Source organism: Vombatus ursinus, unplaced genomic scaffold, assembly GCF_900497805.2.
Source record: "Vombatus ursinus unplaced genomic scaffold, bare-nosed wombat genome assembly UNPS02014770.1, whole genome shotgun sequence".
Taxonomy (NCBI): domain Eukaryota; kingdom Metazoa; phylum Chordata; class Mammalia; order Diprotodontia; family Vombatidae; genus Vombatus; species Vombatus ursinus.
In genome coordinates this window covers 25,514,525-25,534,741 of record NW_020954548.1, presented here as the reverse complement: position 1 = coordinate 25,534,741, position 20,217 = coordinate 25,514,525, and the positions used below count along the sequence as shown (strand labels likewise).

General features: G+C 36.3%; 1 protein-coding gene across 2 annotated transcripts in view; it reads left to right on the top strand.

Moving 5' to 3' along the window:
• JAK2 (Janus kinase 2) overlaps nt 1–17,234 on the top strand; it is a 129,685-nt gene extending 112,451 nt beyond the window's left edge. For both annotated transcript variants that reach the window (XM_027862678.1, XM_027862676.1), the window contains exons 19-25: nt 317–453; nt 7,055–7,244; nt 9,687–9,811; nt 11,717–11,889; nt 15,445–15,562; nt 16,153–16,266; nt 16,528–17,234. In XM_027862678.1, coding sequence (XP_027718479.1) covers nt 317–453; nt 7,055–7,244; nt 9,687–9,811; nt 11,717–11,889; nt 15,445–15,562; nt 16,153–16,266; nt 16,528–16,635 — 965 coding nt within the window. In that variant the 3' untranslated portion in view covers nt 16,636–17,234. The remainder of the gene's footprint in view (nt 1–316; nt 454–7,054; nt 7,245–9,686; nt 9,812–11,716; nt 11,890–15,444; nt 15,563–16,152; nt 16,267–16,527) is intronic.
• The last annotated feature ends 2,983 nt before the right edge of the window (nt 17,235–20,217 follow it).

Sequence of the window (20,217 nt, the reverse complement as noted above, 5' to 3'; positions counted from 1 at the left end):
GGTTTGTGTTTACTACTTATGAATAAATTTAATATAAAATCTTTCCTAATGAGTGCCAAACTACCCAGTGCCAAAAAAGTATTTGTTAATTCCAGAATTTGTTTGATTGAGAGATTTTACCATTCTTTGTGTGGAAAATTGAAAATGCCCGTTTTTGTGAAACTTTTGTGGCTAATTTTGCAGCTTCCATGATCTTGTTTACTATTTCCAGCTTAATCTTATCTTCCAGGTCATGATTATATTTCTATTATTTGTTAATTGGGGAAATGCCAGTAATCCTGATGGTGAAATTTTACCTAATTCTTTATTTCCTCAGACTATGAACTACTAACAGAAAATGACATGTTGCCAAATATGAGAATTGGTGCCCTAGGATTTTCTGGTGCTTTTGAAGACAGAGATCCCACACAATTTGAAGAGAGACACCTTAAATTCCTACAGCAACTTGGAAAGGTAAGTTGTGAAATTTTTTCGTAGAGTCATAAAATTTTAGAACTAGAAAGAGATCTTAGTATTTATTCAGACCAACACCCTCATCATATTATTTTGCAGATGAACAAACTGAAGTCCCCCGCAAATTAAGTGACTGAGCTAACATTAGGTAGCTGCTTAGTAACAGGCCCAGAATTCTTCTGATCCCTAATTGTATTTTTCACACTGTGCCTAACCGTATTTGATTTGATAGACTATATATGTGTTGTAGCTTCTATCTTTGCATTTGTAACCTTTTATTGCTTTTATTTCTGGTTGAATTGTTCCAACAAGATACACTACAGACATATTTGTTCTTGATGGTGCCTCTGTAATCTTATTTCCCCCTATTCCCCAAAATGCACCTTCTATTCGGACCAGAGCAGTCTCCTCATAACTTAAGTAATGCATCAATCTAATACCTGCCACCAGGCATTTACTCAGTCCTGGAAGCTCTCCTATTCCTCTTCCACTTGCCTAAATAATACTTGTTTTTAAAGGTCCAGCCCACCCTCACAATGAAGACTTATTTGATTACTCTAGCCCTCTCTGATCCCCTTTTTTAAAAAAAATATCTAAAGCTCTTATTTTCTGTACTACAGCTAGTTAAACAACAACTGTATAATGAAGTCCTTTCTATGTGCCAGGCACTGTGCTGAGCACTAAGAATGCAAGGAAAGGGAAAAAAGCAATCCCTGCCTTACACTGCAGTGGAAGAGACCACATAGAGATGAATCAGCATATACAAGATAGGTACAGAATATGTGAAAAAATATCCTTAAAGGGGAAGGCTCTACCTGCTAGGGGAATCAGGAAAGGCCTACTGAAGAAAGTGGCACTGGAGCCGTTCCTTGGAGGAAACCAAACATCCTAAAAGGTGAAGACTCTTAGGAGAGAGAGCATTCCAGACATGGAAGACAACTAATTAAAAGAGGGAAGCAGGAGAGTGAGTGCTTTATGTGAGCACATCAAGTAGGTCAGTGTAGATAGATCAAGTAGGTCAGTGTAGATAGATCAAAAGAGTTGATGGAGGGAAAAGTAAAGTACAAAAAAACTGGAAGGATAGGAAGGGGTCTGGGTAAAAAACTTTATATGCCCAAAAAGGGCTTTATTTGAATAATAGTGATAGGGAATCACTGGACTTTACTGAAGAGAGGTATGACATGGTTAGGCCTACACATTAGGAAAACTGCTTTGGCAACTCAGTGGAGAGTGTATTGGAAAGGGGAAAGACTTGAGGCAGAGATCACAATTAGAAAATTGTTGCAGTTGTCCAGACTAGAGCTTGAACTCAAGTGAGGACAATGTGAGAGAAGAAAACAGATGTACAGATGTCATTATGTGGCAACATATTGCATAGATAGAGTGGAGAAGTTGAAGAGGCCTGAGATTGTGAATCTGAGTGAGTAGAAAGGTGTCAAGGCCCTTAACAGTGAGAGGGAATTTGAAAGGGAGGGGAGGGTTTGGGGGAACAGATAATGAGTTCTCTTTTTGACTTGTAGGGTTTGAGCTGTCCATGAACATCTAGTTATAAAAACGTACCCTAGATGATTGGTGGTACATGACCAGAACTCAGAAGAGAGACTAGGGCTGGGAAACATCTACATAGAGATTGTAGCCAAGCCCATGGGAGCTGATATGATCACTAAGTGGGAGAAGAGAGCTTTGGGGGTTAGTAGATGTGTTGTCAATGCAAAACCAGCAAAGGAGACTTGAGAAGGAAAGGTGAGACAGGCAAGAGGAAAACCAAGATAGAGCAGTGAGGAGAAAATATCCAGGAGGAGGTTGGTCAACAATATATGTTTCAAACTTGTCAGGAAGAAGGAAGATCAAAAAGAGTCTATTAGATTGGGTGATTAAGAGATCATTGCTCAGACCAAATACCTGACACTTACTAGCTGTGTGACCCTGGGCAAGTCACTTAACCCCAATTGCCTAAAAAGTTTAAAAAAAAAAGAAAGAGAGAGATCATTGGTAGTTTTGGAGAGAGTAGTTTCAGTTGAATAGTGATGCAGGGAGCCAGGTTGCAGAGGGTTTCGAAAAAGAGAGGAGAGGAAGTGGAGGCATAGAGTATAAACAGGTTTTCTAGTATAAAAGAAGTACTATATAATGTAGCACTTAATTACATACCCTTGTATTGCTTACTGGTTGTTTCCCATTGTGTTAAGCATTGTCTTCAATTTATATACATTTTAAAGGCAGACAAATCATGTCCTTAACTTAATTTTTTTATCTCTCACTATACCCTGTGTACCACAGGGTAACTAAGTACTCAACAAGTGTTCTGTTACTTAAGTCTTATTACTTAATTTCCTTTTAAACTTTGGGACACATGTTGATTTTTATGGATAGTGCTATATTTCAAAGAGCTTTCATCTAAGTAAATCAATGAAGTCTCTCAAACCCTATGAAACCCATGGCACTCTGTTTATATTCCAAGAGAAAAGACTTTAGAAAGATTTTGAGACTTAGCCAGCATCTTTAAAAATTAAAATGGATTTGGGGTGTAAAAACATATAACCTGATTTTTTTGCTTGTTATTGTATTTTAGTAGACAAGTTTAGAGTGCCTCAATCCAATGATTGTGGCAAGTTCCTATGGTAGCAAACTATTGGATGGTTCTTTCAGGACCAGATTTTGGTACAGATAAAATTGGACCTCAAATGCTGTTGTTTCATCATCAACTCAAAACTCTTCACAAAAATGCAAGCTTGTTTCCCAAAACACCAATAAAATATTCCATTAGCATCTAGAATAATCCAGCTCTGTCAAGGCAAGAGTTATATACTAGAGCCTTAATAATAGAAATTATTTCTATTACTTGCACCCACAGCTTCTGTAGTGCTGCTGCCATGGGATTCCCAGAGAGGGCAAAAGGAAAAAGGGAAGAGGGATTAGAGGGGGAAAGGAAAAGGAGAGAGGTAAAAAGAGAAAATTGATTAAGTACTATGTGCTAAACACTGGGGATACAGATAAAAGCAACCAAGAGAATTCCTGCAATGAGCTTACATTTTAATAGGGGAAGACAACACATAAAAGGGTATGGAAAGGGGGTGGGAAGGGAACCCAAAGGGAAATATGGTGAGGAAAACTAAAATTAGAGGGTATTGAGTCTTGGGCCCCTGAAAGATAAGGTGGAAGTTCACCTGTCAGAGCCAAGGGGATCCAGGAGTGAGGTCTAGGATTCTGGTAGAATGAAAATAGTTGGAGCATAAGGGTCATGTTAAGAAGATAGTAGGGAGGGACAGCTAGGTGGCACAGTGAATAGAGCTCTGGCCATGGAGTCGGGAGGACCTGAGTTCAAATCCAGCCTCAGACACATAACCCTTAGTAGCTGTGTGACACTGGACAAGTCACTTAGCCCCATTGCCTAGCCAAAAAAAAAAGAAGAAGAAGATAGTGGGGAAGTGGTGTGGAGGCTGGGCCCTGACAAGATAAGGACAAAAGCACTCCCATCAGAACCAGGGGATTGAAAGATAGAGTCCAAATGTCTTTAAGCCATCACTACTTCTTATAAGAGGTTCTCTGCTGCTAGTTTCAGCTAAAATCATCCTCTATAGTTAATTCAGGGAGACCCCTTTGTCATGTTGTTCACACTGTTCCATTTTCTTTACTTTTTATTCAGTAATTCTCCTTTGGAATGGGGTGCAATGGGGGGGGTCTTATTTTTTTGCATTTGACTGATCAGCTAAATTTTTGAATGTAAAACATAGATTCAAAGGAAATTGGGAAGACTACAAGGACAGCATTTTCTAAATATGTTGACAATTAAATACAGTTTTTATAAATTGGTTTACAGAAGATAGAAAACAAAGCATTACAAATGGAGTGGCTTTATTTTTTTTTAATAATAATTACACTTCCTTAAATATGGAAATGCCCAGTTGAATTATCATTCTTCATGCTTGAAGACAAAGGCTATACTCTTTGTCTAATCTGCTTATTTTTGTTGCTTTGCTGGGATGTTACCCTTGGAAAATGTAATTGCATATGTAATTAAATACCCATCTCCATTATCTTGCTGCTTCGTTACATTTCACAAAAGAACTGGTGGATTTGCCTCCATAATGTAGGCTCTTAAACTCTCCAGTCCATATTCACTGAGCTGCTTCGTGTTCCTTGTTTCTGTGCCCTTGTACTAGCTCTGCCCCATACTTGGGTTGCTCTCCATCATCATGTCTGCTTCTGAATTTTCCTGGCCTCCTTCAAGACTCTGCAGGCAGCCTTTCTCTATTCCCACCAACTGCTAATGTCTAATCTTTGAGATTATCTTCCATCTTATTTTCTCTATTTATATTGTATGTATGTAGTTATTCATATTTGGTCTCTCCCCATTCAAATGTGAACTCCTCGAGGGCAGAGATTTTTTTTCTTTTCTTTGTATCCCCAATGATGGGTTCATAAGTGATGGGTAATAAATGTTTGTTGACTGACTTACTGTTATTCCTTTCAGTTAGCTCAATAGTGAAAATAGTCTAGGGAACTTTTTATATATAAATGTTTTTCATTTATTTCCTCAACAAAAAGTAATATTTTATTTTAATATTTTCACATTGTTGCTGATAATCTTCATTATTTGCTTGAGGTTTACATAGTGACCATGTTAACAAAGAATATTTTCTAAAGGGGGCAGCTAGGTGGCACAGTGGATAGAGCTCCAGCCTTGGAGTCAGGAGGACCTGAGTTAAAGTCCGGCCTCAGACACTTGACATTTACTAGTTGTGTGACCCTGGGCAAGTCACTTAACCCCCGACTGACTCACCAAAAAGTGGGGGGGACATATATATATTTTTTTCTAAAACAAAAGGGGATAAAACCAGAGTCTTAGGATTTAGAGCACTGAGGAATGATACAGGTCATTCAGATGAAGAAACTGAGATCTAGAGAGATGAAGTGACACCCATGGTCATGCAGCTAAGGATTTATCCGTTTATTTCTGACTCTAAATCCCGTGCTCCTTCTACTGCTCCACTGTCTTCCTGTAATTAAGCATTTTTGTCCCAATTTTACAGACTAGTGAAAATGATACAGAGGTTAAGTGGTTAAATAGCTCATAAATGTTAGTCATGATTTGAACTCAGGACTCCTGACTTTAAATCCAGTGCCCTTTGCACTACACTGTGCTGCTTCACAGTAAATGCCCTTGCTTCCCACAATTCAATAGATATTAAAAGTGAGGTAGTATATGCAGTAGGAAAAATATCTTGAATTATAATCTAAGCTCTGCCTTGAGTTTCTAAACTGGTTAAGATTGTGCCTCAGTTTCACTTGTCTGTCAAGAATTATAATTTAGTTTTAAATCTGGAAGGAATTTTAAGGATTATTTATTTCAGTTTACTCATTTTAAAAAATTAAAAGAAGTTAAATGATTTGTCCAGGATTAATAAATGATTAACCCTAATTCCAACTTCTAGGTGAGTGTTTTTTTCACTATACCATTCTGCTCTACCTTCATGTCTAAAAAGGGATGTTGTGAGGATAAATGAATGAATGAAAAAGCATTTATTAAGGCACTACTATGTGCCAGTCACTGTGCTGGATCCTGGGGAGGCAAGTACAAAAATTAGGCAGTCCCTGCCCTCAAGAATCAGTGAAATAAAAGCAAAAGGCAAGAAATTACATAACTTTGGGCAAAATCATGTTGAAAGCGCCAAGTTACAAATGCCATGACACCTCCTATAGTATCTGACTCTTTTAAAGGGTATCATTTAGCACATAGAGAATTAGATGAAGGATTTATATCCAGTAGAGGACTCCCCCGCATTTGAAAATTTCCAAAATTCACTTCAAACACACAATTATATGTTATAATGCAATTTATAACAACAGTTCCTCCCCTAAATCCTTATTCTGATGCCCATCATGGCATGGAGATGACCCAGAGTTCTCATAGATTATACCAGTTGAAAAATAAGACTTTTATGTGGCCCACCCATGTGAATTGTCTCTATCATCCAAGGTATTGAGAGTTTCATTCCAATATTGGCCACACTGTGATAAATTTTTTAGCCACAGCAGTTCTGGAAGACTGTCTACTAAATTACAGTACAATTACAATTTGTGTCAGAAAAAGAGCTTAGTCTTCACTGACAAAATCACATTTTGCAAGTATTGACATATTGAGATATTAAAGAATAACAAGAACAGAGATACAAAACATTATGAAAATAATTTTATGAAATAAAACTAAGTGAAGAAAGCAGATATTGACTATGACTCTATCAAAGAAAAATGTATTATATAGCTGAAGAATCCCAACCTATTGTAGTCTGGCTTCTGAACTCTTCACTCAACTAACACTGCTCTTTCCAAAATTCCTAATAGTCTTTTATTGTAAAAAAAAATTTTTTTTAATTTTCAACTATAATGCCTTTGGGGTAATACCCATAAATTAACTTTCTTTTTATGTGAAGTAGTACTTTTTTATTGGAATAAAGTTCTCATTTTCAAACCCCAATGATTCCTTTCTAAGATTCACTATACAATTAAAAACTAGTCAAGTGTTGTTTATTTATCTTATAATGACCTAAAGAAAAACTGAAAAAGTTACATATTAATGAAAACGCTTTTATTTATTGTTTAGGGTAATTTTGGGAGTGTGGAAATGTGCCGATATGACCCTCTACAAGACAACACTGGTGAAGTGGTGGCTGTGAAAAAGTTACAGCACAGTACTGAGGAGCACCTGAGAGACTTTGAAAGAGAAATTGAAATTCTTAAATCTCTGCAACATGACAACATTGTTAAATACAAGGGAGTGTGCTACAGTGCTGGTATGGGGCGTGTGGAAACTTATTTTCTAATCAAGTATGTCTTCAGTAATTCAAGAGTAGATTGATATCTTTAATAAACCTGCAGCAGATCTGAATGAACTGCAGGAATTACCTGGAAGAAAGAGTGTATGTGTCCAGTTGAGATTATGTATGGTAGCTATAAGAAGTCTTTGCCCAGTCCTTTGTTTTTTCCCTTGAGATTGGGTCTCCCTATCCTATCCAGTCTGGAAGTTCAGTGACCACTCATGGGCACAATCCCACTACGGATTAGCCACAGAGGTTATGACCTGCCCTCTTTCTTTCTTTCTTTCTTTCTTCCTTTCTTTTTAAATTAATTTATTTATTTTTAGTTTTCAACATTCACTTTTATAAGATTTTGAATTCTAAATTTTCCCTCTGCTCTCCCTTTCTCAAGACAGCATGCAATCTGATGTAGGCTATACACATATGATTATATTAAACATATTTCCACATTAGTCATGTTGTGAAAGAAGGTTTGAAACAAAAAGGAAAAACCATGAGAAAGAAAACACAAAAAGCAACCAAAAAAAGAGAAAATAGTATGTTTCGATCTGGATTCAGACTCCACAGTTCTTTCTCTGAATGTGGATAGCATTTTCCATCGTGAGTCTTTTGGAATTGTCTTAGATCATTGCATTGCTCAGAAGAGCTAAGTCTAATAAAGTCTGATCTGCCCTTTTTCTAAGCTGAACTGGTTCCTGCTGCTTCTTCAGTCTGGTGGCTCCCTCCCTTCCAGGGGGCTTTCCACATTGGTGCCAGGCTTAGTACAGATATTTAATCAGCTTTAGTCCTGTTGGAGCTCAGAACTCCCAAGCTCAAGCAGCCTCTGCCTTCCAAGTAGCAGGAATTAAAGTTGTACACCTATAATCCACTGGTTTTGCTCTGTCTCTTCTTGAATAACCTGTCAGTGAAAGGTATTAATTATTGTGAGTTTGTAAGTAAGCACCAGAGATGGTTAAGAGAATGGGAAAGAGATAGACTTTTCTGGTCTGCCCTGTATTCTCACACCCATTTTCTTTGGTGTTGCTTAAATTCAGAAAAAAAAACTAATTTCTTTTTTAACAAAAGACTAAATGAAGATAAATTGAATACAGTACAGGGGGAACTCTCAGCATTTAAGTATTCTCTATTGAAGTTTGAAACATTCTCTGTACTAAACCCATCTCTATACTAGTGATAATTCTTTGTTTTGACTAAGCCCTATGGAGCCAGATACAGTGACAAAAGTAAGGCAAAGCCATTAGATGGTGTTAACCTACATACTATTGTACACTTATGGTTCCCTGTAGTTTCTTTCCTGGCAGACTACTAGACTTGGTTACATGCATATATCCTCCAATAGAATATAAACTCCTTGAGGGCAGGAACAGTTTCAGTTTTATTTTTGTATCCCCAATACCTAGCACATTGTGTAGGATGTAAAAGTGCTATTAATAAATGCTCACTACATAACAGCTAGTTGTGATGTGGGAGGGGAGAGCCATCTAGAGTAGATGAGGAGCACCAGAAGGTTCAAATATTTCTTCCATATTTATTCTGCCAATATTTTGTGAGTTGATAAGCTTCTCTTTGGGAATGCCAGTAGTCCTCTGAAAGGATTAAGCTTTCTAGGACCATTTGTAGTTTTTATCAGTCTATTCAATATGTAGTCTAGATTGGCTATGGTGATTGGAAGCTTCCATTTTGAGAAGGAGGTAAGAAGAGAAAGAGGAGATAAGCCAGTGTAGGTCACATTCCTTCTCTTACATAATTGGTTCCTCCCAACACCTCCCTTCCCATCTTTATTTTGAGCACCTGTAGAGAAATGGGAACCTTGTGAATTCTGAGTGTCTCTTGTACTCTATTCAACACTGAAATGATTTTTATGTTGGCTAAGACATAAAAAAGGAGATAAGCTCTTTATATAAAATATAGCTTGGTATAGAGAATAGAAAGCCTGCCCTGGAGTGAGGCTACTTCTAACACATATGGGCTGTGTCTCTGGGTAGGTTACTTAACCTTTCAGTACTCTGAGACCATTAATTATAGAGAATGTGCCGCTTTACATTGGTAGAGGGAGTTTTTGCAACAGGAGTCCCTTACACCAATGAAATTAGAGATCTAGTGATATGGGTGGATAGAAAGAGAGAGAGATAGTCAGTATGTCTACTTAGGACTTATTGCAGTTATCCCTGCTGCTGGGATGTGTGGTTTAAATATTTATAGCATAGAAATTGGAGCCAACACTCTCAGATTTTCAAATAAAGTTGGGACTTGAAATATTCAAATGGATGGAAGATCCTCAATGGTGAATATTATTTATAATTGTTTTATAATTTGTCTCAGATTTATGTATTTGACTCCAAATTGAGTTGTTGGGGTTTCCTTCCAAAAAATTTTAATCAAAATAATAATCTTAATTTTTCACTTGTAAATTGCAAGGCCGTCGTAACCTGAGACTAATTATGGAATATTTACCTTATGGAAGTTTACGTGACTATCTCCAAAAACATAAGGAAAGGCTGGATCATAAGAAACTTCTGCAGTATACATCTCAGATCTGCAAGGTAACATCCTGGTCACCATTTTAATACATTCACCATATCTGAATATAACATTATTCTTTTTTTTCTTCAAATACTGACCTATTAACGTAAATGACCTTGTCCAAAAAAACCTATACCTTTTTCAACCTTTTTTTTCTCAAAGTGAGGCAACTAAGTGGTATATAGTACATAGAGTTCTGGGCCTTGAGTTAGGAAAAACTAAGTTCAAATATAACCCTTAGTAGCTTACTTACCTTACCCTAGGCAAGTAATGTGACCTCTTGCAGCCTCAGTTTTGTCATCTGTAATACGTGGATAATAATAGCACCTACCTTCCAGGGTTCTGAGGATCAAATTAAATAATTTATATAAAATGCTTCGCAAATCTGAAAAAGATTATTTAAATAACTATAAATGATCCCTTATGACATTTCTTTGGTAGGCATAGGAATCTTGAAATTTACTCCTATGTGCATAGCAAAAGTGCTCAAATAGTTAGTATGCTAGTATACTCTGGTGGATATGGGGGGTCTCTCTACTGCTGTCAGTATTGAGCCCCTACCAGTTTTGTTCCCCTTACTCTAATAGGTACCCGAGATGAATAGTACCTCAGTTCCTTTTAACCATTTAATATCAATTAACTTTTACAAAGGGATATTTACTTTAAAAATTTAACAAGAAAAAACATAGTTTCCCCAACACCTTGAAGATATAGTCTTAGTTTAGTCCCTCCCATAACATTCATTCCAAATTCACATCCATGTATTTCCTGACTGCCAGATGAGGACTCTCAGATTCCACTGTCCTGAGACTTAAAAAGGTCTCCTTGCTCCACGGGGCATCAATGGTTTCCTGGCTGTAAAAAACAAATGCAGAGGCCAGGAACCAAGAATTATTACTTGGCACCACATGGCCTTGATGGGGAGAAAAGCCCCAAGGCCTGTCCCCTAACAGTGTTGTGTCTCACTGGATCCCATGAGAGAAAACAGAGCTGAGAGGGACTGAGACAAAAGAGATGGTGGAAGCCAACTCAGACCTTCTGAATGTCTCCTCAGCCAATCAAAGAACTTCCCATTCACCACTCAATTAGCTTACCAGAACAAGTTATAGAATATCTACATATCCTTCACAGTTTCTCCAGTGTACTTTACTACCACATCATCATGACTCTCCCAGAAATAATCTTCCCTCAAGAGGATACACAATCCCAGGAATTCTGTGCATGAACCGGGCCCCCATTATCCCTGCATGTTGTAACAACTACTCGTAGTAGTATTTTGAAGATTTACAAAGTACTTTCCTTACAAGATAAGGTAGTATAAATATTATCTCCATTTTAGTTGAAGGAACAGGCTAAGAGAGGTAGCAGAGCAAGGATTTGAACCCCATTTACCTCATTTTAAGCCCAGCATTCTTTGTATTATGCCACACTATCAATCCTATATTAATAGGTTTGGAATGTAATGGAGTTAGCTAGAGTGAAGATGACCATATATTAACTTTGTTTTCATTCAGTCATTTTAGTCATGTCCAGCTCTTCTTGAGGCCATTTGGTGTTTTTGTTTTGTTTTGGCAAAGGTACTGGAGTGGTTTGCTATTTCCTTCTCCAGCTCATTTTACAGATAAGGAAACTGAGGTAAACAAAGTTAAGTGACTTGCCCCAGGGTAAGCATAGGTAGTGTCTGAGGCCATATTGGAACTCAGGTCTCTGACTTCATGCCCAGTTATCCACTACACCACCTAGCTGCTCTGTATATTAACTGCAACAGTTTATTTGTCATGGTAAAATTGTACTATTGATGTACTTCCTAAGAAGTATTCTTAACACCTGAGACAGGGAAGATTTAGGAGGCAAAATCATTAATAGGGGATTTTGTTTACATTTCATAAAATTAGTTAAATGAACCATATGTTCTTTATTCAAAGGGAATGGAGTATCTTGGTACGAAAAGATATATCCATAGAGATCTGGCCACGAGAAATATTTTAGTGGAAAATGAGAATAGAGTTAAAATTGGAGATTTTGGATTGACGAAAGTCCTGCCACAAGATAAAGAATACTACAAAGTGAAAGAACCTGGTGAAAGTCCCATATTCTGGTAAGTTATATTTTTCAGAACACTTAATGTTACAAAGTACAAACTTCCATCTTTTGAGAATTTGTCATTTCAATTATTTGTAAAACATTTTACATTTCAACACATTCTGAAGCAAAAAATATTTTTCCTTTAAGAAGTAATTATGTGAGTTCTCTCCTCTCTGTGGAGATTTGGGGGGGGTGATAAAATAGGTGCCATGTAGTGTGTGCATTGTCTGATAGAGTTCCTGTTTTAGTTGGTTTTGCTTTCATGTTTTTCTTTTTACAACAAAGGGTTCAATAGAGGGGTGAGAGAGCAGAGAGGAAGGATTTAGGAAGAAATGACTGGTGTTAAAAAACAGAAGGGAACAATAAAACTTTTAAAAATAAAATAATTATGTGAGTGAATGAATAAATAAAAAGGCATTTGTCCAATGTTTATTATATTCAGAGCACTGTGTTAAGCACTGAGGATACAAATAGAAAAACAAGATAGACCCTTTTCTCAAAAAGCTCTCAATCTCATGGGAAAGACAGCATATACAGGAAGTTTCAGCTGAAAGTCTTACAGAAAGGCCCAGTTGTCTTTTAGGGTTCAGTAAGAAGACAGGATAATGTGTCTTCTTTAATGTCATTTCCATTAGTAAAACCAAAGTGATTTTTGATGTTTGTGATACCAAGGACTATGACTGAATGAATGTGAAATGAAAAAGCATTTATTAAGCTCTTAATATGTATGCCAAATATTGTGCTAAGTAAGCTCTGAGGATACAGATAAAAAAGCAAAGGCAGTCAAGGATTTTACTGAAATCTTAATGAGGGAAATTAACCATCTAAGGGAGTCGTGGCCAGGTAGGGGATCTTGGTTTAAAAGTCTATTGAGATGATAAATGGGTTCATGGAAGAGTGTAGATAGACACCCCTCTCCAGGAACTAAAGTAGAATTTATTTGATTTGGTTCATGGTTCCAGAACTAGGGAGGGGGTTGGTAGGAGGTGTGAATGATGTGAAGTATTTCTAGGGCTTTCCTGAAATATTTTTCTGGGAGAAATAGTTGTCAGTTGGAAGAATAGATCCCCAGGGCTTTGTCTATGATGAGGATAGCTAGGTGAGAAAGTCTTCAAAGAGGTTGTGAAGCTAACCAAAGAGAAGGGAGTGAGTGCATTCTGTACTTTTTCTCCCCCATCCTTAGCAGCTATGACTGCTGAGGAGTCTAGGGCAACAACATTTGCAGGGAGTTTCTGGATTGTATCTCCATAAGGGTTTTGTCCTTGGATGAAGGCTTCATGAGTCAGGATGGAAGCCAACCTGGTGGTCTGAGAAGAAGAACTAGGGCTCTTGGGTTTATCTGTCCATAGTTGATGGTCTGCAGTTGATGGTTACAATTCAGGGTAGCAGAGATGTCACACCTATTCTCCACAAAATTTACTCCCACCTCAATGGTGGCTACGAGAGTCAAGCTGAAAACAAGGCCCATAATCTAGGGGGCGCTGCTATTCCTGGAATTCTTGGACTCAAGGACCTTGGGTGTCTCCACCAGCATCTTCGGAAAGGTGGTGTTAGAAGTGGTTTGACCCACTTGGCACATGCTGCCTCCTTTTTCTCCTTCAGGGTAACTTGCTCCTTTAACTAGACGACTTGCCTGACCCTTCAGTGGCAGTAGGGGTTGGGGGTTGGGTTGATGGTTTCCTACAGGTGCTGCTCCTCTGGATAATGACTGGCAGGAGCCAGGCCCAAAGCATGGCTAATGGTTGGAGGCCCACTGCTATTCCTGAGGCTCTTGGGCCTAAAGAGCATTCAAAACCAAACCAGGCATTCTTAATGTTTTCTGTTGTTGGAGTTTTTCCTACTGTACTATGCCATGACAGAATATTATTCTTGTGCATCCATTTGTTGACAGAGAAAGGTAATGACCCTATACTTATACTTATTTAAGTTTTTATTTTCTTTAGTTTAATTGTTGGTTTAAGAATAAAAGCTTGATTTTAATTTTCAAAATTAGTTTGAGTCTTTTAACCTGGTTTTGCATTTGGCCTAGAAGGTACAAAATCCTATGCCTAAATAGCATAGCTTTCTATTTATCACAAATTTATGAAGTATTCTGAGATTCTTTATAAAATAAAAAATTATCCTACACACTGTTCAATTGGTAATAGCATGATGATAACGGAGCTTCCAAGTAATGAGTTCCATCACCAGATTTGCAAGTTACCATCTTTGTTTCATGATCTTAAATCCTATTTCTAATCCCAGCCATTTGAATTTTGTTGGTTATAAGGTAAAGTAAAAAAAAGTATCAGTAGGTTATGAAAGTTGGTTTATACTAATGGAAAACTATTCAAAATAGTGACTTACTAGCATTATTTTCATATATGTTCATTTATACTGTGAAGAAATCAAGATATCAAGACATACCTAGATGTGGTCATTCACTTGTTTTGGAAGGTCTCAAGGTTATATGAACAGAATTATAGAATGTTAAGGCTGAAAGACACCTTAGAACTTTAGAAATCAAGCCAAGTCCTTCATTTTATAGCTGAAGAAACTGAAGCACAGAGAGAAGTGTCCAGAGTCACACTTCGAATAAAAAGCAGAGCCAAAATTCAAGACCATTATTTCTGATTCCAATTCCACAGAAGCATTAAATTAATTATACAGAAGTCTGAGAAACAATGGTCTCAAAATCAGGAAGCTCAAGTCCTATTTCATACACCCACATCCTGGTTCTGTAACAATGGCAGTGCCTCTCAGTGCCCCTAGCAGCTCTCCAAGACCCTCCAAAAGGAGCTGCTGATTTGCAGTGGTGGAGGGGTGGTCTCACTGGGAGACCCCTGCAGTCACAAATCTGGGATCCTGCTACTTCTCCCCAATGGAATTCTCTAGCAATTCTGTTTCCTTGTATTAAAGAGCAAGTATTACCTTTGCTAGTATAGTTAGGCTAAACTATTTCTTCCTGACTTTTTCTTAATAAAACATCCCTGTATTTAAATTATTCTGTATTGAACTGTTTTTGTTTTAGTTTGGTTTTTTAACCTGTGTAAAGGTGCTGTAACTTTGGAAAATGTCTGTCTGTCACATTACAGAGAACATGGAAGTTCTTGTTTCTTTTTTCCTAAATATTTCCTTGCTTGTTCCATAAGGTATCATGAAATTCATGTGAACTCTCTACATACATATTCCTTGTTAGGCATTATCTAAACTATTTACCATTATAAAAGGCAAACCTTGGTTAAAATGAGTATTAATGCTATTGGATTCTTGATGGATATGTATGTATGCATACATATATTAGATTTTAGACAGTAAATCTATCTTATAAACAGATTAATACACATGACTGAGTGTGGGGGGGAAGAAGAGGACCAGAATTTTAAGAATATGATTATGCCAGCCAGTTTTACATGTGGTAATTGCATGTAAGGAAGAAAGAGCAACAGATCAACACAGGTTTTCATTGAATTATATGTGGATTGCAATTAGTTTATGCTGTCTTTGGCAGCCATTGGCATGGATAGTCAAAAGTTAACATATAAACTCACTTAATCTCTGGTCTTAACTGATTTTTTATGTGATTTAGGTATGCTCCAGAATCACTCACGGAAAGCAAGTTTTCGGTAGCCTCAGATGTGTGGAGTTTTGGAGTAGTTCTATATGAACTTTTCACATATATTGAGAAAAGCAAAAGCCCACCAGCGGTTAGTATAGTATTCATTTTACCATGTTTTGTCTAAAGAGTCAACCAGAAAGTTATAATGAAAATAATTAGTTGATTTAATTTCCATAATGTCCAATATTCTCCTTTGGAAAATCACCAAAATGGCTCTAAATTCTTTGGTCCCATTATACCTGTTTTCTAAAAATAGCGGTAAAACAAGTGCATAAAACATTGGTTTTATTCTTTAAGAGTATCACATTTGGAAAGCTCATTTCATGTAGGAAATGTCACATAAAGCAAAACTTTTTGTTGTTGACTGATTGGGAAGTTACTCTGTTATTATTGCAGACAGTTTGCATGGATTGTAGTTGTGGAAATATAGAAATGTTATTATAGGGATTTGGCAGTTTTATCGGAAACATTTTTTCAGTGTATAGGTAATTTTGATCACTAACAAGATGTATCATGGCATACTCATTGCACACAGGTGTCTATCATGCTTGTTCATTGCTTGTTCTCTAAGATGTCATGGTACCAAAGAATATATATAAAATTAACTAGTAATTTTACATAAAATTAGCTCTGGAAAGCAATTTCAGTTATATCATTGAAATTGGCATTTCATTTCAGGAATTTATGCGTATGATTGGTAATGACAAACAAGGGCAGATGATTGTATTCCATCTAATAGAACTTTTGAAGAATAATGGAAGGTTGCCAAGACCAGATGGCTGTCCTGATGAGGTAATTAAATTATAAGTATTTTATCTGTTATCATTAATTTATAATAAAAATCTACATCTCCATATGTCCTTTTGCCCAATCTATAAAATTTAATTAGTTGGACTTTTAGACAGAAGTTGACATAATTACTTATATGACCATGGAGCCGAGGCAAAGCAATGATAAATAATGCATATCTTCAGTTCCCTAAGCTCTTGTTCTAATTAAATGATGGATTTTTCTGTATCTATGTAGATCTCTGATTTCTTCTTTCTTCTCCAGATTTATTCTATCATGACCGAATGCTGGAACAATAATGTAAGCTTACGCCCTGCCTTCAGAGACCTTGCTGTTCGAGTGGATCAGATAAGAGATGACATGGGTGGATGAAAAAATGGAACTTCATCTTAATGCTAAATTTTGCCCTTCAGGACTATTCTCACACAAGTTGTGGTGGTGAACAGAACAGAAATGCAAATATCTCTTCAGAACTTACAAATGCAAATCTCTCTTCAAAACTTGCAGATTCCATGAAGTGTTTGTTTTCTCCACGAGGATGTATTTGCTCCCATGAGAACATGCCAATGAAACCTATTAATAGGGAATTTTTTTTTGTATCAACATGGTAAAAGTGTTCCTGTGTATGGTCAGTCAGTATCACCATTATTTGCCTTACTTGGCAAAGCAAAAAAGAAAAGGAGGGAAAAAAAGAGAAAGACTTCTTTTTTGACTCAGTTAAATTTTTGAGAGGTGAAAACATTTAATGCTTTTTTTTGCAAAGTTAAAGATGCAGAGAATATATTTGTACAGTCTTTTCCACAGTGAATGTATAAAGAACTTGGCCTCTCGTGTAGTGTTTTGCACAAAAGTTTATAGTCATTGGTATTATTTTCTAATTTTTCCAGTGTTGATCCACACATATTAGCTTCGTGAACATTAGAACCAAGATAAGATGTTTAGACTTCTTAATAAGCAACTTTCTGTGTGCCTGTTCAGTTCTGTCATTGGCCATCATCATCAACAGGTGTACACTTTTAGCAGGTTGTTTCGTGTACTGTAGATATTTTTCAAGACAAAGGGAACAATCATATAGTTTTACTTTTACAGGATAACCCCGCTCCCATCCTACCCCCTTAAGAATACATTTTGAGAGGCAGCTAGGTGGTGCAGTGGTTAGAGCAACGGGACCTGGAGTCAGGAGGACCTGAGTTCAAATCCTGCCTCAGACACTTGATACTTACTAACTGTTTGACCCTGGGCAAGTCACTTAACCCCAATTTCCTCACCAAAAAAAAAAATACATTTTGAAATGGAACAAGCATACGAAGATATAGCACAATGTATTTTCTACTTGGTTTTCTTGTAGCATTTGTAGTAGAAACATTTGTTAAGTAGAATTCCCTTTACGTGTACTTTTTGGTAAGATATGAACAAACAAGGTATACTTGAAGCTTCTTCACACTGAATAGTAGTCCTATTTTAAGACTTTTTTTGGAAATAAGAATATTAACCCAATATTTTCATCCCCTGAATTATTGTGTTCCTTCAATTCAATATCTTCCCTCACTCCTTGGAACCATGACACTCTTAAATTGAATGAGTGAAGGAAACAAAGACATAAATAGCTTTCTGTTTCTGAAACTGTATAAACCTACTCATAGGTTGTGGGGTGGGTTAGGAAGATAACAGAGAAAAGTTCAATTCTTGGTCAACCTTTTATTTCCTAAATATATTTGTATTTCTTGAAGAATATATTTAAGGGGTAGCAAAATTTCTTTTTCCAGAATTCAAGATGATTTCCTATCTGTTAGAGATTTCATCTTACCCAATTTAAGAGCAAATTGAAAATAATGAAAGCAGGTGATTTCAGTTCCTAATTTTTAAAGTAACAATGCAGAATTCAAGGAACATTAGGAATATATATTTTCATTGTGATACATTGAATATGAAGCATCTCAAAATATAGTTCATATATCTTGCTCTACTTAGAGTGTTGTAAGTTAAGTGAAATTTTTAGTCACTGCACTCTAGATATTACATTTTAATAATATTTTGGGCTCATTTGCACAAAGTTTAAAGCACGTATCTTGCCTCAAAATGATAGCACATTCTTAGTAGAACAAGTTGTCTTTTTTTTTTTAAAGCTATGCACCTTTCTTCAAACCAAGTCCCATCATCATTTTCTAAATACTGCTTTGGAGCTGACTTAAATCAGAAACTTAACTGGTGTTTAAAAATTTTTTTCATTTATAGAGGAATTAGCCTATATAGTTTTTTTCCTATTCATTTTATTTTATTTTTTAATTACACAGTACCATCGTAGCTTCAAAAATAATTTTAGCTAGACTATTGAATGCAGAAGTAATATAAAAGAACAGAGTATTACATTTGTAATAAGATTTATAGTGTATATTTTAGAGACAGCCGAATATAATTTCTGTTTATTTAAAAAAAACCTCAGGGATGTCTGTATCATAATGCAATTATGAGATCTTCCATGCTGCTAGTTTTCAAGTGAAAGGTAAGCCCTTATTTGTTTTCATACAGCATGCTTGTTTTTGTACCTGGTACTAAAACTCAAGTACAAAAGGAGATGATGATTCTTGGAGTGCTATAACATTTTGTTTTATGCTTTTGTTTTTTTTTTTAAAGGGTATTAGCTAGGGTTTTTTTTAACTTTCATAATGTTTAAATTTTAAGTATTAGGTAAAGGAGTGCAATGCAAGTAAACGTTCTTCATTGTATTAGAACAGATAATTAACCAACCTACTGAAAAACTCGAAGTTTTTTTTTTTATTGAGAATTTGTATTGTGATTTTTTTTTATTCTGACCATGCATAGAGATTATAACTTTCCAAAATTTTTACTGTTCCGTGGTTGTACACAAGAAACAGGTAAGTGACCACTGCTCTAGTTCATGCCAAACATAATCTTCTCAAATGAAGGCGCTTCAGAAGGAAGGTTAGATGTCTTGCTAGGATTTTCAACATTTCTGTAAATACTCCAGTTTCCTTCTTTACTTTTTACAGTCTTTGCATTAATGGAGAAACAAATTTCTTTCCTCAGTTGCCATTTGCTTTGGGAAAATCGCTTTTTCCATGTTATTATATATGCTACCAAAAGTGCTGTGGAAAAGTGTAATTTCCCTCCAAATACATGACCAGCTGCTATGAAGTTACATGAAATTTTTATCATAGCTACAGATTTTCTAATGCCCCAAAATTATTTAAAGTCATTTTCATAATACATTGTTCATTACAAAATCCTATAATTGCACGTTTGTATCCCCCCCCATAAAGTACCATTTTGAGGTCTGTTTATTAATTGGTGCAATTTGTTTTCTCAAAAAATTAATCTTCCACACATTCCCCAAAGTTGTAACTGTCATTCATGTAGTAAGTGATGTAGATGTAAGTTTCCACTGCATGTAAGTGGGGAAACTCACTCATTGATTTAGGTGTTGGCAAATCATAGTCATTAATAAGGGAAACTCACCTGCTGGTTTAGTTATAGGTAGTTCACAATATCTATGAAATGCTTCCTTAGCTCTCTGATGCCAATCACTGTCCTGAGCATTGCTGTACCCAACCTAGTCCAAACTATTAAAATGATTTTTTAAAATGAAGGCTTCCTCTTGTTTTTCAGGGTAGGTTTATAAAACTCTCCTATTACCCTTAATTCATTGTGTTGGAATATCCTTTGCCAAATAAATATGTTTATGTATGATAAACATGAAAAGTTAGGTGTTAAGTTTTAAAATGTGTGTCTTCATTTACACCCATGTTTCTAATTTCACAAAGAACTCTGGATATGGTGTCCAAAAACTGTATTCAAATCTGAACTCTGCCACTTGGGACCTGGGTCACCTTCAGCAATTCACTTTAATTTCTCTAGAGCTTGTTTTTTACACTTATAAAAGGAGAGGGTTGAATTACATAATCTCTAAGGGCTGCTTCAGCTCTAAAGCTATGG